We start from the raw sequence: 17,959 nt of genomic DNA on the forward strand, positions 1-17,959 counted from the left end.
GTTACAGAGATAGGGAGGGGTTGAGGGAGAGGTTTGAACAGGTGGGGGGAGTGTAGGGGTTACAGAGATAGGGAGGGTGTGAGGGAGGGGTTTGAACAGGAGGGGGGAGTGTAGGGGTTACAGAGATAGGGAAGGGGTGAGGGAGGGGTTTGAACATGAGGGGTGAGTGTAGGGGTCACAGAGATAGGGAGGGGGTGAGGGAGGGGTTTGAACAGGAGGGGGGAGTGTAGGGGTTACAGAGATAGGGAGGGTGTGAGGGAGGGGTTTGAACAGGAGGGGGTAGTGCAGGGTTTACTGAGATAGGGAGGGGTTTGAACAGGAGGGGTGAGTGTAGGGGTTACAGAGATAGGGAGGGGTTTGAACAGGAGGGGGAGTGTAGGGGTTACAGAGATAGGGAGGAGTGTAGGGGCCAGAGGGGTTACAGAGATAGGGAGGAGTGTAGGGCCAGAGGGGTTACAGAGATAGGGAGGAGTGTAGGGCCAGAGGGGTTACAGAGATAGGGAGGAGTGTAGGGCCAGAGGGGTTACAGAGATAGGGAGGAGTGTAGGGGCCAGAGTGGTTACAGAGATAGGGGAGGGGTTACAGGATAGGGGGAGATAGGGAGGGGTTGAGGGAGGGGTTTGAACAGGAGGTGGGTGTTAGGGGTAACAGAGATAGGGAGGGGGTGAGGGAGGGGTTTGAACAGGAGGGGGTAGTGCAGGGGTTACTGAGATGAGGGAGGGGTTTGAACAGGAGGTGGGTGTAGGGGTTACAGAGATAGGGAGGGGGTGAGGGAGGGGTTTGAACAGGAGGGGGAGTGTAGGGGTTACAGAGATAGGGAGGGGTTTGAACAGGGAGGGGTTTGAACAGGAGGGGGGAGTGTATGGGTGTAGGGGTTACAGAGATAGGGGGTGAGGGAGTGGTTTGAACAGGAGGGGGGAATGTAGGGGTTACAGAGATAGGGAGGGGGTGTAGGGCCAGAGGGGTTACAGAGATAGGGAGGAGTGTAGGGGCCAGAGGGGTTACAGAGATAGGGAGGGGGTGAGGAAGGGGTTTGAACAGGAGGGGTGAGTGTAGAGGTTACAGAGATAGGGAGGGGGTGAGGGAGGGGGAGTGTAGGGGTTACAGAGATAGGGAGGGGGTGAGGGAGGGTTTTGAACAGGAGGGGGAGTGTAGGGGTTACAGAGATAGGGAGGGTGTGAGGGCGGGTTTGAACAGGAGGTGGTAGTGCAGGGGTTACTGAGATAGGCAGGGGTTTGAACGGGGGGGAGTGTAGGGGTTACAGAGATAGGGAGGGGGTGAGGGGAGGGGTTACAGAGATAGGGAGGAGTGTAGGGCCAGAGGGGTTACAGAGATAGGGAGGAGTGTAGGGCCAGAGGGGTTACAGGAGGGGGAGTGTAGGGGTTACAGAGATAGGGAGGGGTTGAGGGAGAGGTTTGAACAGGAGGGGGGAGTGTAGGGGTTACAGAGATAGGGAGGGTGTGAGGGAGGGGTTTGAACAGGAGGGGGGAGTGTAGGGGTTACAGAGATAGGGAGGGGTTTGAACAGGAGGTGAGTGTAGGAGTAACTGAGATAGGGAGGGGGTGAGGGAGGGGTTTGAACAGGAGGGGGGAGTGTAGGGGTTACAGAGATAGGGAGGGGTTGAGGGAGAGGTTTGAACAGGAGGGGGGAGTGTAGGTTACAGAGATAGGGAGGGGGTGAGGGAGGGTTTTGAACAGGAGGGGGTAGTGCAGGGGTTACAGAGATAGGGAGGAGTTGAGGGAGAGGTTTTAACAGGAGGGGGGAGTGTAGGGGTTACAGAGATAGGGAGGGGGTGAGGGAGGGGTTTGAACAGGAGGGGGGAGTGTAGGGGTTACAGAGATAGGGAGGGGTTTGAACCGGAGGTGGGTGTAGGGGTAACAGAGATAGGGAGGGGGTGTAGGGCCAGAGGGGTTACAGAGATAGGGAGGAGTGTAGGGGCCAGAGGGGTTACAGAGATAGGGAGGAGTGTAGGGCCAGGTGTAGGGCCAGAGGGCTTACAGAGATAGGGAGGAGTGTAGGGGCCAGAGGGGTTACAGAGATAGGGAGGAGTGTAGGGCCAAGGGGTTACAGAGATAGGGAGGGGTTTGAACAGGAGGTGGGTGTAGGGGTAACTGAGATAGGGAGGGGGTGAGGGAGGGGTTTGAACAGGAGGGGGTAGTGCAGGGGTTACAGAGATAGGGAGGGGTTGAGGGAGAGGTTTGAACAGGAGGGGGGAGTGTAGGGGTTACAGAGATAGGGAGGGGTTGAGGGAGGGGTTTGAACAGGAGGGGGGAGTGTAGGGGTTACAGAGATAGGGAGGGTGTGAGGGAGGGGTTTGAACAGGAGCGGGGAGTGTAGGGGTTACAGAGATAGGGAGGGGTTTCAACAGGAGGGGGGTGTAGGGGTTACAGAGATAGGGAGGGGTTGAGGGAGGTGTTTGAACAGGAGGGGGGTGTAGGGGTTACAGAGATATGGAGGGGGTGAGGGAGGGGTTTGAACAGGAGAGGGAGTGTAGGGGTTACAGAGATAGGGAGGGGGTGAGGGAGGGGTTTGAACAGGAGAGGGAGTGTAGGGGTTACAGAGATAGGGAAGGGGTGAGGGAGGGGTTTGAACATGAGGGGTGAGTGTAGGGGTCACAGAGATAGGGAGGGGGTGAGGGAGGGGTTTGAACAGGAGGGGGGAGTGTAGGGGTTACAGAGATAGGGAGGGGTTGAGGGAGGGGTTTGAACAGGAGGTGGGTGTAGGGGTTACAGAGATAGGGAGGGGGTGAGGGAGGGGTTTGAACAGGAGGGGGTAGTGCAGGGGTTACTGAGATAGGGAGGGGTTTGAACAGGAGGTGGGTGTAGGGGTTACAGAGATAGGGAGGAGTGTAGGGGCCAGAGGGGTTACAGAGATAGGGAGGAGTGTAGGGGCCAAGGGGTTACAGAGATAGGGAGGGGTTTGAACAGGAGGGGGGAGTGTAGGGGTTACAGAGATAGGGGGTGAGGGCGTGGTTTGAACAGGAGGGGGGAATGTAGGGGTTACAGAGATAGGGAGGGGGTGAGGGAGGGGTTTGAACAGGAGAGGGGAGTGTTGGGGTTACAGAGATAGGGAGGGGGTGAGGAAGGGGTTTGAACAGGAGGGGTGAGTGTAGGGGTTACAGAGATAGGGAGGGGGAGTGTAGGGGTTACAGAGATAGGGAGGGGTTGAGGGAGGGTTTTGAACAGGAGGGGGAGTGTAGGGGTTACAGAGATAGGGAGGGTGTGAGGGCGGGTTTGAACAGGAGGTGGTAGTGCAGGGGTTACTGAGATAGGCAGGGGTTTGAACAGGGGGGGAGTGTAGGGGTTACAGAGATAGGGAGGGGGTGAGGGAGGGGTTTGAACAGGAGAGGGAGTGTAGGGGTTACAGAGATAGGGAAGGAGTGTAGGGAGGGGTTTGAACATGAGGGGTGAGTGTAGGGGTCACAGAGATAGGGAGGGGGTGAGGGAGGGGTTTGAACAGGAGGGGGAGTGTAGGGGTTACAGAGATAGGGAGGGGTTGAGGGAGAGGTTTGAACAGGAGGGGGGAGTGTAGGGGTTACAGAGATAGGGAGGGGTTGAGGGAGGGTTTTGAACAGGAGGTGGGTGTAGGGGTAACAGAGATAGGGAGGGGGTGAGGGAGGGGTTTGAACAGGAGGGGGTAGTGCAGGGGTTACTGAGATAGGGAGGGGTTTGAACAGGAGGTGGGTGTAGGGGTTACAGAGATAGGGAGGGGGTGAGGGAGGGGTTTGAACAGGAGGTGGGAGTGTAGGGGTTACAGAGATAGGGAGGGGTTTGAACAGGAGGGGGAATGTAGGGGTTACAGAGATAGGGAGGAGTGTAGGGGCCAGAGGGGTTACAGAGATAGGGAGGAGTGTAGGGCCAGAGGGGTTACAGAGATAGGGAGGGGTGAGGGAGGGGTTTGAACAGGAGGTGGGAGTGTCGTGGTTACAGAGATAGGGGGTGAGGGAGGGGGAGTGTAGGGGTTACAGAGATAGGGAGGGGGTGATGGAGGGGTTTGAACAGGAGGGGGGAGTGTAGGGGTTACAGGGATAGGGAGGGGGTGAGGGAGGGGTTTGAACAGGAGGGGGTAGTGCAGGGGTTACAGAGATAGGGAGGGGTTGAGGGAGAGGTTTGAACAGGAGGGGGGACTGTAGGGGTTACAGAGATAGGGAGGGGTTGAGGGAGGGGTTTGAACAGGAGGGGGTAGTGCAGGGGTTACTGAGATAGGCAGGGGTTTGAACAGGAGGGGGGAGTGTAGGGGTTACAGAGATACGGAGGAGTGTAGGGCCAGAGGGGTTACAGAGATAGGGAGGAGTGTAGGGGCCAGAGAGGGATTACAGAGATAGGGAGGAGTGTAGGGCCAGAGGGTTTACAGAGATAGGGAGGAGTGTAGGGCCAGAGGGGTTACAGAGATAGGGAGGAGTGTAGGGCCAGATTTCAAAGGTTACAGAGTTAGGGAGGAGTGTAGGGGCCAGAGGGGTTACAGAGATATGGAGGAGTGTAGGGTCAGAGGGGTTACAGGAGGGGGGAGTGTAGGGGTTACAGAGATAGGGAGGGGTTTGTACAGGAGGGGGGTGTAGGGGTTACAGAGATAGGGAGGGGTTGAGGGAGGTGTTTGAACAGGAGGGGGGTGTAGGGGTTACAGAGATACGGAGGGGGTGAGGGAGGGGTTTGAACAGGAGGGGGGTGTAGGGGTTGCAGAGATAGGGAGGGGTTGAGGGAGAGGTTTGAACAGGAGGGGGGAGTGTAGGGGTTACAGAGATAGGGAGGGTGTGAGGGAGGGGTTTGAACAGGAGGGGGGAGTGTAGGGGTTACAGAGATAGGGAGGGTGTGAGGGAGGGGTTTGAACAGGAGGGGGTAGTGCAGGGGTTACTGAGATAGGGAGGGGTTTGAACAGGAGGGGTGAGTGTAGGGGTTACAGAGATAGGGAGGGGTGTAGGGCCAGAGGGGTTACAGAGATAGGGAGGAGTGTAGGGCCAGAGGGGTTACAGAGATAGGGAGGAGTGTAGGGGCCAGAGGGGTTTGAACAGGAGAGGGAGTGTAGGGGTTACAGAGATAGGGAGGGGGTGAGGGAGGGGTTTGAACAGGAGAGGGAGTGTAGGGGTTACAGAGATAGGGAAGGGGTGAGGGAGGGGTTTGAACATGAGGGGTGAGTGTAGGGGTCACAGAGATAGGGAGGGGGTGAGGGAGGGGTTTGAACAGGAGGGGGGAGTGTAGGGGTTACAGAGATAGGGAGGGGTTGAGGGAGGGGTTTGAACAGGAGGTGGGTGTAGGGGTAACAGAGATAGGGAGGGGTGAGGGAGGGGTTTGAACAGGAGAGGGTAGTGCAGGGGTTACTGAGATAGGGAGGGGTTTGAACAGGAGGTGGGTGTAGGGGTTACAGAGATAGGGAGGGGGTGAGGGAGGGGTTTGAACAGGAGGGGGGAGTGTAGGGGTTACAGAGATAGGGAGGGGTTTGAACAGGAGGGGGGAGTGTAGGGGTTACAGAGATAGGGGGTGAGGGAGTGGTTTGAACAGGAGGGGGGAATGTAGGGGTTACAGAGATAGGGAGGGGGTGAGGGAGGGGTTTGAACAGGAGAGGGGAGTGTTGGCGTTACAGAGATAGGGAGGGGGTGAGGAAGGGGTTTGAACAGGAGGGGTGAGTGTAGGGGTTACAGAGATAGGGAGGGGGTTAGGGAGGGTTTTGAACAGGAGGGGGAGTGTAAGGGTTACAGAGATAGGGAGGGGTGAGGGAGGGGTTTGAACAGGAGGTGGGAGTGTCGTGGTTACAGAGATAGGGGTTGAGGGAGGGGGTGTGTAGGGGTTACAGAGATAGGGAGGGGTTGAGGGAGAGGTTTGAACAGGAGGGGGGAGTGTAGGGGTTACAGAGATAGGGAGGGTGTGAGGGAGGGGTTTGAACAGGAGGGGGGAGTGTAGGGGTTACAGAGATAGGGAGGGGTTTGTACAGGAGGGGGGTGTAGGGGTTACAGAGATAGGGAGGGGTTGAGGGAGGTGTTTGAACAGGAGGGGGGTGTAGGGGTTACAGAGATACGGAGGGGGTGAGGGAGGGGTTTGAACAGGAGGGGGGTGTAGGGGTTGCAGAGATAGGGAGGGGTTGAGGGAGAGGTTTGAACAAGAGGGGGAGTGTAGGGGTTACAGAGATAGGGAGGGTGTGAGGGAGGGGTTTGAACAGGAGGGGGGAGTGTAGGGGTTACAGAGATAGGGAGGGTGTGAGGGAGGGGTTTGAACAGGAGGCGGTAGTGCAGGGGTTACTGAGATAGGGAGGGGTTTGAACAGGAGGGGTGAGTGTAGGGGTTACAGAGATAGGGAGGGGTTGAGGGAGGGGTTTGAACAGGAGAGGGGGAGTGTAGGGGTTACAGAGATAGGGAGGGGGTGAGGGAGGGGTTTGAACAGGAGAGGGAGTGTAGGGGTTACAGAGATAGGGAGGGGGTGAGGGAGGGGTTTGAACAGGAGTGGGAGTGTAGGGGTTACAGAGATAGGGAAGGGGTGAGGGAGGGGTTTGAACATGAGGGGTGAGTGTAGGGGTCACCGAGATAGGGAGGGGGTGAGGGAGGGGTTTGAACAAGAGGGGGGAGTGTAGGGGTTACAGAGATAGGGAGGGGTTGAGGGAGGGGTTTGAACAGGAGGTGGGTGTAGGGGTAACAGAGATAGGGAGGGGGTGAGGGAGGGGTTTGAACAGGAGAGGGTAGTGCAGGGGTTACTGAGATAGGGAGGGGTTTGAACAGGAGGTGGGTGTAGGGGTTACAGAGATAGGGAGGGGGTGAGGGAGGGGTTTGAACAGGACGGGGGAGTGTAGGGGTTACAGAGATAGGGAGGGGTTTGAACAGGAGGGGGGAGTGTAGGGGTTACAGAGATAGGGGGTGAGGGAGTGGTTTGAACAGGAGGGGGAATGTAGGGGTTACAGAGATAGGGAGGAGTGTAGGGCCAGAGGGGTTACAGAGATAGGGAGGAGTGTAGGGCCAGAGGGGTTACAGAGATATGGAGGGGGTGAGGGAGGGGTTTGAACAGGAGGGGGGTGTAGGGGTTGCAGAGATAGGGAGGGGTTGAGGGAGAGGTTTGAACAGGAGGGGGGAGTGTAGGGGTTACAGAGATAGGGAGGGTGTGAGGGAGGGGTTTGAACAGGAGGGGGGAGTGTAGGGGTTACAGAGATAGGGAGGGTGTGAGGGAGGGGTTTGAACAGGAGGGGGTAGTGCAGGGTTTACTGAGATAGGGAGGGGTTTGAACAGGAGGGGTGAGTGTAGGGGTTACAGAGATAGGGAGGGGTTTGAACAGGAGGGGGAGTGTAGGGGTTACAGAGATAGGGAGGGGTGAGGGAGGGGTTTGAACAGGAGAGGGAGTGTAGGGGTTACAGAGATAGGGAGGGGGTGAGGGAGGGGTTTGAACAGGTGAGGGAGTGTAGGGGTTACAGAGATAGGGAAGGGGTGAGGGAGGGGTTTGAACATGAGGGGTGAGTGTAGGGGTCACAGAGATAGGGAGGGGGTGAGGGAGGGGTTTGAACAGGAGGGGGGAGTGTAGGGGTTACAGAGATAGGGAGGGGTTGAGGGAGGGGTTTGAACAGGAGGTGGGTGTTGGGGTAACAGAGATAGGGAGGGGGTGAGGGAGGGGTTTGAACAGGAGGGGGTAGTGCAGGGGTTACTGAGATAGGGAGGGGTTTGAACAGGAGGTGGGTGTAGGGGTTACAGAGATAGGGAGGGGGTGAGGGAGGGGTTTGAACAGGAGGGGGGAGTGTGAGGGGTTACAGAGATAGGGAGGGGTTTGAACAGGAGGGGGGAGTGTAGGGGTTACAGAGATAGGGGGTGAGGGAGTGGTTTGAACAGGAGGGGGGAATGTAGGGGTTACAGAGATAGGGAGGGGGTGAGGGAGGGGTTTGAACAGGAGAGGGGAGTGTTGGGGTTACAGAGATAGGGAGGGGGTGAGGAAGGGGTTTGAACAGGAGGGGTGAGTGTAGAGGTTACAGAGATAGGGAGGGGGTGAGGGAGGGGGAGTGTAGGGGTTACAGAGATAGGGAGGGGGTGAGGGAGGGTTTTGAACAGGAGGGGGAGTGTAGGGGTTACAGAGATAGGGAGGGTGTGAGGGCGGGTTTGAACAGGAGGTGGTAGTGCAGGGGTTACTGAGATAGGCAGGGGTTTGAACGGGGGGGAGTGTAGGGGTTACAGAGATAGGGAGGGGGTGAGGGAGGGGTTTGAACAGGAGAGGGAGTGTAGGGGTCACAGAGATAGGGAGGGGGTGAGGGAGGGGTTTGAACAGGAGGGGGAGTGTAGGGGTTACAGAGATAGGGAGGGGTTGAGGGAGAGGTTTGAACAGGAGGGGGGAGTGTAGGGGTTACAGAGATAGGGAGGGTGTGAGGGAGGGGTTTGAACAGGAGGGGGGAGTGTAGGGGTTACAGAGATAGGGAGGGGTTTGAACAGGAGGTGAGTGTAGGAGTAACTGAGATAGGGAGGGGGTGAGGGAGGGGTTTGAACAGGAGGGGGGAGTGTAGGGGTTACAGAGATAGGGAGGGGTTGAGGGAGAGGTTTGAACAGGAGGGGGGAGTGTAGGTTACAGAGATAGGGAGGGGGTGAGGGAGGGTTTTGAACAGGAGGGGGTAGTGCAGGGGTTACAGAGATAGGGAGGAGTTGAGGGAGAGGTTTTAACAGGAGGGGGGAGTGTAGGGGTTACAGAGATAGGGAGGGGGTGAGGGAGGGGTTTGAACAGGAGGGGGGAGTGTAGGGGTTACAGAGATAGGGAGGGGTTTGAACCGGAGGTGGGTGTAGGGGTAACAGAGATAGGGAGGGGGTGAGGGAGGGGTTTGAACAGGAGGGGGAGTGTAGGGGTTACAGAGATAGGGACGGGGTGAGGGAGGGGTTTGAACAGGAGAGGGAGTGTAGGGGTTACAGAGATAGGAAGGGATGAGGGAGGGGTTTGAACAGGAGGTGGGAGTGTCGTGGTTACAGAGATAGGGAGGAGTATAGTGCCAGAGGGGCTACAGAGATACGGAGGAGTGTACGGCCAGAGGGCTTACAGAGATAGGGAGGGGTTTGAACAGGAGGTGGGTGTAGGGGTAACTGAGATAGGGAGGGGGTGAGGGAAGGGTTTGAACAGGAGGGGGTAGTGCAGGGGTTACAGAGATAGGGAGGGGTTGAGGGAGAGGTTTGAACAGGAGGGGGGAGTGTAGGGGTTACAGAGATAGGGAGGGGGTGAGGGAGGAGGATGGAGGGTTTGGGTTACAGAGATAGGGAGGGGGTGAGGGAGGATGGAGGGTTTGGGTTACAGAGATAGGGAGGGGGTGAGGGAGGATGGAGGGTTTGGGTTACAGAGATAGGGAGGGGGTTTCAACAGGAGGGGGGTGTAGGGGTTACAGAGATAGGGAGGGGTTGAGGGAGGTGTTTGAACAGGAGGGGGGTGTAGGGGTTACAGAGATATGGAGGGGGTGAGGGAGGGGTTTGAACAGGAGAGGGAGTGTAGGGGTTACAGAGATAGGGAGGGGGTGAGGGAGGGGTTTGAACAGGAGAGGGAGTGTAGGGGTTACAGAGATAGGGAAGGGGTGAGGGAGGGGTTTGAACATGAGGGGTGAGTGTAGGGGTCACAGAGATAGGGAGGGGGTGAGGGAGGGGTTTGAACAGGAGGGGGGAGTGTAGGGGTTACAGAGATAGGGAGGGGTTGAGGGAGGGGTTTGAACAGGAGGTGGGTGTAGGGGTAACAGAGATAGGGAGGGGGTGAGGGAGGGGTTTGAACAGGAGGGGGTAGTGCAGGGGTTACTGAGATAGGGAGGGGTTTGAACAGGAGGTGGGTGTAGGGGTTACAGAGATAGGGAGGGGGTGAGGGAGGGGTTTGAACAGGAGGGGGGAGTGTAGGGGTTACAGAGATAGGGAGGGGTTTGAACAGGAGGGGGGAGTGTAGGGGTTACAGAGATAGGGGGTGAGGGCGTGGTTTGAACAAGAGGGGGGAATGTAGGGGTTACAGAGATAGGGAGGGGGTGAGGGAGGGGTTTGAACAGGAGAGGGGAGTGTTGGGGTTACAGAGATAGGGAGGGGGTGAGGAAGGGGTTTGAACAGGAGGGGTGAGTGTAGGGGTTACAGAGATAGGGAGGGGGTGAGGGAGGGGTTACAGAGATAGGGAGGGGTTGAGGGAGGGTTTTGAACAGGAGGGGGAGTGTAGGGGTTACAGAGATAGGGAGGGTGTGAGGGCGGGTTTGAACAGGAGGTGGTAGTGCAGGGGTTACTGAGATAGGCAGGGGTTTGAACAGGGGGGGAGTGTAGGGGTTACAGAGATAGGGAGGGGGTGAGGGAGGGGTTTGAACAGGAGAGGGAGTGTAGGGGTTACAGAGATAGGGAAGGGGTGAGGGAGGGGTTTGAACATGAGGGGTGAGTGTAGGGGTCACAGAGATAGGGAGGGGGTGAGGGAGGGGTTTGAACAGGAGGGGGAGTGTAGGGGTTACAGAGATAGGGAGGGGTTGAGGGAGAGGTTTGAACAGGAGGGGGGAGTGTAGGGCCAGAGGGGTTACAGAGATAGGGAGGGGTTGAGGGAGGGTTTTGAACAGGAGGTGGGTGTAGGGGTAACAGAGATAGGGAGGGGGTGAGGGAGGGGTTTGAACAGGAGGGGGTAGTGCAGGGGTTACTGAGATAGGGAGGGGTTTGAACAGGAGGTGGGTGTAGGGGTTACAGAGATAGGGAGGGGGTGAGGGAGGGGTTTGAACAGGAGGTGGGAGTGTAGGGGTTACAGAGATAGGGAGGGGTTTGAACAGGAGGGGGAATGTAGGGGTTACAGAGATAGGGAGGGGGTGAGGGAGGGGTTTGAACAGGAGAGGGGAGTGTTGGGGTTACAGAGATAGGGAGGGGGTGAGGAAGGGGTTTGAACTGGAGGGGTGAGTGTAGGGGTTACAGAGATAGGGAGGGGGTGAGGGAGGGGGAGTGTAGGGGTTACAGAGATAGGGAGGGGGTGAGGGAGGGTTTTGAACAGGAGGGGGAGTGTAAGGGTTACAGAGATAGGGAGGGGTGAGGGAGGGGTTTGAACAGGAGGTGGGAGTGTCGTGGTTACAGAGATAGGGGGTGAGGGAGGGGGAGTGTAGGGGTTACAGAGATAGGGAGGGGGTGAGGGAGGATGGAGGGTTTGGGTTACAGAGATAGGGAGGGGGTGAGGAGTGTAGGGGTTACAGAGATAGGGAGGGGGTGAGGGAGGGGTTTGAACAGGAGGGGGTAGTGCAGGGGTTACAGAGATAGGGAGGGGTTGAGGGAGAGGTTTGAACAGGAGGGGGGAGTGTAGGGGTTACAGAGATAGGGAGGGGTTGAGGGAGGGGTTTGAACAGGAGGGGGTAGTGCAGGGGTTACTGAGATAGGCAGGGGTTTGAACAGGAGGGGGGAGTGTAGGGGTTACAGAGATAGGGAGGGGGTGAGGGAGGGGTTTGAGCAGGAGGGGGAGTGTAGGGGTTACAGAGATAGGGAGGGGGTGAAGGAGGGGTTTGAACAGGAGAGGGAGTGTAGGGGTTACAGAGATAGGGAGGGGTTGAGGGAGAGGTTTGAACAGGAGGGGGGAGTGTAGGGGTTACAGAGATAGGGAGGGTGTGAGGGAGGGGTTTGAACAGGAGGGGGGAGTGTAGGGGTTACAGAGATAGGGAGGGGTTTGTACAGGAGGGGGGTGTAGGGGTTACAGAGATAGGGAGGGGTTGAGGGAGGTGTTTGAACAGGAGGGGGGTGTAGGGGTTACAGAGATATGGAGGGGGTGAGGGAGGGGTTTGAACAGGAGGGGGGTGTAGGGGTTGCAGAGATAGGGAGGGGTTGAGGGAGAGGTTTGAACAGGAGGGGGGAGTGTAGGGGTTACAGAGATAGGGAGGGTGTAGGGGTCAGAGGGATTACAGAGATAGGTAAGAGTGTAGGGGCCAGAGGGGTTACAGAGATAGGGAGGGTGTGAGGGAGGGGTTTGAACAGGAGGGGGTAGTGCAGGGGTTACTGAGATAGGGAGGGGTTTGAACAGGAGGGGTGAGTGTAGGGGTTACAGAGATAGGGAGGGGTTGAGGGAGGGGTTTGAACAGGAGGGGGAGTGTAGGGGTTACAGAGATAGGGAGGGGGTGAGGGAGGGGTTTGAACAGGAGAGGGAGTGTAGGGGTTACAGAGATAGGGAGGGGGTGAGGGAGGGGTTTGAACAGGAGAGGGAGTGTAGGGGTTACAGAGATAGGGAAGGGGTGAGGGAGGGGTTTGAACATGAGGGGTGAGTGTAGGGGTCACAGAGATAGGGAGGGGGTGAGGGAGGGGTTTGAACAGGAGGGGGGAGTGTAGGGGTTACAGAGATAGGGAGGGGTTGAGGGAGGGGTTTGAACAGGAGGTGGGTGTAGGGGTAACAGAGATAGGGAGGGGTGAGGGAGGGGTTTGAACAGGAGAGGGTAGTGCAGGGGTTACTGAGATAGGGAGGGGTTTGAACAGGAGGTGGGTGTAGGGGTTACAGAGATAGGGAGGGGGTGAGGGAGGGGTTTGAACAGGAGGGGGGAGTGTAGGGGTTACAGAGATAGGGAGGGGTTTGAACAGGAGGGGGGAGTGTAGGGGTTACAGAGATAGGGGGTGAGGGAGTGGTTTGAACAGGAGGGGGGAATGTAGGGGTTACAGAGATAGGGAGGGGGTGAGGGAGGGGTTTGAACAGGAGAGGGGAGTGTTGGCGTTACAGAGATAGGGAGGGGGTGAGGAAGGGGTTTGAACAGGAGGGGTGAGTGTAGGGGTTACAGAGATAGGGAGGGGGTTAGGGAGGGTTTTGAACAGGAGGGGGAGTGTAAGGGTTACAGAGATAGGGAGGGGTGAGGGAGGGGTTTGAACAGGAGGTGGGAGTGTCGTGGTTACAGAGATAGGGGGTGAGGGAGGGGGTGTGTAGGGGTTACAGAGATAGGGAGGGGTTGAGGGAGAGGTTTGAACAGGAGGGGGGAGTGTAGGGGTTACAGAGATAGGGAGGGTGTGAGGGAGGGGTTTGAACAGGAGGGGGGAGTGTAGGGGTTACAGAGATAGGGAGGGGTTTGTACAGGAGGGGGGTGTAGGGGTTACAGAGATAGGGAGGGGTTGAGGGAGGTGTTTGAACAGGAGGGGGGTGTAGGGGTTACAGAGATACGGAGGGGGTGAGGGAGGGGTTTGAACAGGAGGGGGGTGTAGGGGTTGCAGAGATAGGGAGGGGTTGAGGGAGAGGTTTGAACAAGAGGGGGAGTGTAGGGGTTACAGAGATAGGGAGGGTGTGAGGGAGGGGTTTGAACAGGAGGGGGGAGTGTAGGGGTTACAGAGATAGGGAGGGTGTGAGGGAGGGGTTTGAACAGGAGGCGGTAGTGCAGGGGTTACTGAGATAGGGAGGGGTTTGAACAGGAGGGGTGAGTGTAGGGGTTACAGAGATAGGGAGGGGTTGAGGGAGGGGTTTGAACAGGAGGGGGAGTGTAGGGGTTACAGAGATAGGGAGGGGGTGAGGGAGGGGTTTGAACAGGAGAGGGAGTGTAGGGGTTACAGAGATAGGGAGGGGGTGAGGGAGTGGTTTGAACAGGAGAGGGAGTGTAGGGGTTACAGAGATAGGGAAGGGGTGAGGGAGGGGTTTGAACATGAGGGGTGAGTGTAGGGGTCACCGAGATAGGGAGGGGGTGAGGGAGGGGTTTGAACAAGAGGGGGGAGTGTAGGGGTTACAGAGATAGGGAGGGGTTGAGGGAGGGGTTTGAACAGGAGGTGGGTGTAGGGGTAACAGAGATAGGGAGGGGGTGAGGGAGGGGTTTGAACAGGAGAGGGTAGTGCAGGGGTTACTGAGATAGGGAGGGGTTTGAACAGGAGGTGGGTGTAGGGGTTACAGAGATAGGGAGGGGGTGAGGGAGGGGTTTGAACAGGAGGGGGGAGTGTAGGGGTTACAGAGATAGGGAGGGGTTTGAACAGGAGGGGGGAGTGTAGGGGTTACAGAGATAGGGGGTGAGGGAGTGGTTTGAACAGGAGGGGGGAATGTAGGGGTTACAGAGATAGGGAGGGGGTGAGGGAGGGGTTTGAACAGGAGAGGGGAGTGTTGGGGTTACAGAGATAGGGAGGGGGTGAGGAAGGGGTTTGAACAGGAGGGGTGAGTGTAGGGGTTACAGAGATAGGGAGGGGGTGAGGGAGGGTTTTGAACAGGAGGGGGAGTGTAAGGGTTACAGAGATAGGGAGGGGTGAGGGAGGGGTTTGAACAGGAGGTGGGAGTGTCGTGGTTACAGAGATAGGGGGTGAGGGAGGGGGTGTGTAGGGGTTACAGAGATAGGGAGGGGGTGAGGGAGTGTTTTGAACAGGAGGGGGGAGTGTAGGATTACAGAGATAGGGAGAGGGTGAGGGACGAGTTTGAACAGGAGGAGGGGGAGTATAGCTGCTTGGGCGAGGGGCCGAGGGGAGGTGAAATAACTCTTGCACCTTTCTCTTGCAGAAGGTGAAGTTAACCCCTTCCACACCAAAGCCTTTCAGTCCAACGAACTCCAAGGTCTCCCTGAATCTCGGGAACAGTTTTGGACCCTCGGATTTCAACTTCCTCATGGTCCTGGGCCGGGGAAGCTTTGGAAAGGTGGGAGCGCGATGGGGGGGCCATTGTCGGATCTCTGTGCGGAGGGAGGGTCCTGTGAGGGTTGCCTGTGCATTGTGGGGGGGCAATGAGAGAGCTCTGCGCTGTGGGATGGGTGGTGAGGAAGAAGGCTGTGGTGGGGTATGGTCAGATGGTAGACATTGTGGAAACGGGTGAAATGCTAGGCAGGAGTGGAGAGGGAAGATAGGGAAATTGGAGGGTGGGAAAAGGGGGAGGTAAGGAGCGACAGAATTGTAAGAGGAGGAGAGGGAGAAATGATTATGCGTGAAACCGTGGATGGGAGGGTTAGTAAATTTGCAGTCGACACGAGGATCAGCGGAGATGTGGATCTTGTAGAAGATTGTCCAAGGATACAGTGGATAGAGATCGGATACAGATCTGGGTGGAGAAGTGGCAGGTGGAGTTTCACCCGGGCAAGTGTGAGGTGTTGCACTTTGGGAGGTCAAATATAAATGGACAGAGACATGGTTAATGACAGGGTCTTTAACATTGTTGATCTACAGAGGGATCTCGGGGGTCCAAGTCCACAGCCCCGCGGAAATGGCCGCACAAGTACACACAGGGCAGTAATAAACTTGGAGTGTTGTGCATTCTTCTGGTCACCCCATGACAGGAAAGGTGTGAGGGTTTTAGAGAGGGGGCAGAGGAGGTTCACCAGGACATTGCATGGGTTAGAGGGCACGAACACAAGAGATAACCATATAACAATTACAGCACAGAAACAGGCCATCTCGGCCCTTCTAGTCCATGCCGAACTCTTACCCTATCCTACTCCCACCGACCTGCACTCAGCCCATAACCCTCCATTCCTTTCCTGTCCATATATCTATCCAATTTAACTTCAAACGACAATATCGAACCTGCCTCAACCACTTCTGCTGGAAGCTCGTTCCACACAGCTACCACTCTCTGAGTAAAGAAGTTCCCCCTCATGTTACCCCTAAATTTTTGTCCTCTAATTCTCAACCCATACCCTCTTGTTTGAATCTTCCCCACTCTCAATGGAAAAAGCCTATCCATATCAACTCTATCAATCCCATCATAATTTTAAACACCTCTATCAAGTCCCCCCCTCAACCTTCTACGCTCCAAAGAATAAAGACCTAACTTGTTCAACCTTTCTCTGTAACTTAGGAGATGAAACCCAGGCAACATTTTAGTAAACCTCCTCTGTACTCTCTCAATTTTATTGACATCCTTCCTATAATTCGGTGACCAGAACTGTACACAATACTCCAGATTTGTCTTACCAATGCCTTATACAAACTCAACATTACATCCCAACTCCTGTACTCAATGCTCTGATTTATAAAGGCCAGCAAACCAAAAGCTTTCTTCACCAGCCTATCCACATGAGATTCCACCTTCATGGAACTATGTACCACTATTCCTAGCTCCCTCTGTTCTAAAGCATTCTTTAATGCCCTACCATTTACCATGTATGCCCTATTTTGATTAGTTCTACCAAAATATAACACCTCACATTTTTCAGCATTAAACTCCATCTGCCATCTTTCAGCCCACTCTTCTAACTGGCCTAAATCTCTCTGCAAGCTTTGAAAACCTACTTCATTATCCACAACGCCACCTATCTTAGTATCATCTGCATACTTACTCATCCAATTTACCACCCCATCATCCAGATCATTAATATATATGACAAACAACATTGGACCCAGTACAGATCCCTGAGGCACACCACTACACACCCTCCTCCAATCTGACACACAGTTATCCAGCACTACTCTCTGGCGTCTCCCATCGAGATAGTAAACGTAAACTTTAAATTTGAAACACAAGAGATTCTGCAGATGCTGGAAATCCAGAACAACACAAACGAGATGCTGGAGGAACTCAGCATATATGGAATAGTTGGATATTTGAATGCTTTTAGTCTGAAACATCGACTGTATATTCCCCTTTGCCGCCACCACCTGACCTGCTGCTGGGTTCCTCCAGTGCCTCGTTCTCGAAGACGTGAGTCAGGCCTGACTGGAGGCGCGGAGTCTTGGGTGCCCTCGGTGGGGTGGGGTCCTTGCCTTTGCCCGACACCCACGCATCTCCCCCTCCTTCACAAGGTGCTGCTCGCCGAGCTGAAGGGCACTGAAAAGCTGTTTGCGGTGAAGACACTGAAGAAAGACGTGATCATGCAGGACGATGACGTGGAGTGCACGATGGTGGAGAGGAGGGTGCTGTCCATGGCCGACCCGCCACACTTCCTCACACAGCTCTACTGCTGCTTCCAGACCATGGTGAGAGCAGAGAGGGGGTGAGGGGTGGACAGAGGGAGGGAGTGTGGGGAGGGATGAAAGGGGGGAGAGGACCAGCTGCGGAGTGCAGAATGTCGTTGTGCTGTCCACAGACGTGAGTGAGACAGTGGATGGAAAAGACGCAGTTGGGAGAGTGGGGGCGAGGGGGGGGTGAGATGGGGGGAGGGAGAGAGGGGTTGGGATGGAGGGAAGCTGGGGCGAGGGTGGGGTAGGGTCTACACTCGTGAGGCAGAGGGACTGTCGGTCTTTCTCACACCGTTGCTCAGCCCAGCTCTGCACACTACCTACCCCCTCTCCCTCCCCCTCTCTTCCCCTTTACACTTGGAACCCCTCACCCTCCTCAGGACCGGCTGTTCTTCGTGATGGAGTACGTGAACGGTGGGGACCTGATGTATCACATCCAGACTGTTGGTCGCTTCAAGGAACCACACGCCGTGTGAGTAACCCCTCGACAAACACACGTCCGAAACCCACCACTCCCTCACTCCCCAACACACTCCCTCATTCCCTCACACACTCCCTCATTCCCTCATACACTCCCTCCGATACCACCACTCTCATTCCCACACGACCAAATCCCACCACTCCCTCATTCCCCAACACACATCCAAATCCCACCACTCCCTCATTCGCTCACACCCTCCCTCATTCCCAAACACACTCCCTCAGATAACACCACTGTCATTCCCTCTCACTGCCCCATCACACTCTCAATCCCTCCATTCATCACTCAATCCCTTCGTCTGTCACACACTCCCTCCACCCATCACTCTCTCCCTCCATCCATCACTCTCTCCCTCTATCCACCACATAATCCCTCCATCCACCACTCTCTCCCTCCATCCACCACTTAATCCCTCCATCCACCACTCTCTCCCTCCATCCATCACTCTCTCCCTCCATCCATCACTCTCTCCCTCTATCCACCACATAATCCCTCCATCCACCACTCTCTCCCTCCATCCATCACTTTCTCCCTCCATCCATCACTCTCTCCCTCTATCCACCACTTAATCCCTCCATCCACCACTCTCTCCCTCCATCCATCACTCTCTCCCTCCATCCATCACTTTCTCCCTCCATCCATCACTCTCTCCCTCTATCCACCACATAATCCCTCCATCCACCACTCTCTCCCTCCATCCATCACTTTCTCCCTCCATCCATCACTCTCTCCCTCTATCCACC

General features: G+C 56.2%; 1 protein-coding gene across 1 annotated transcript in view; it reads left to right on the plus strand.

Moving 5' to 3' along the window:
- The window catches only part of LOC134338800 (protein kinase C alpha type-like), a 171,071-nt gene that overhangs the window by 132,459 nt on the left and 20,653 nt on the right, over positions 1-17,959 (plus strand). Inside the window, exons 15-17 of the mRNA XM_063034869.1 lie at positions 14,349-14,483; positions 16,580-16,753; positions 17,116-17,207. Of these exons, the coding sequence (XP_062890939.1) occupies positions 14,349-14,483; positions 16,580-16,753; positions 17,116-17,207 (401 nt within the window). The remainder of the gene's footprint in view (positions 1-14,348; positions 14,484-16,579; positions 16,754-17,115; positions 17,208-17,959) is intronic.

Source organism: Mobula hypostoma, chromosome 28 (genome assembly GCF_963921235.1).
Source record: "Mobula hypostoma chromosome 28, sMobHyp1.1, whole genome shotgun sequence".
NCBI classification, from domain to species: Eukaryota; Metazoa; Chordata; class Chondrichthyes; order Myliobatiformes; family Myliobatidae; genus Mobula; species Mobula hypostoma.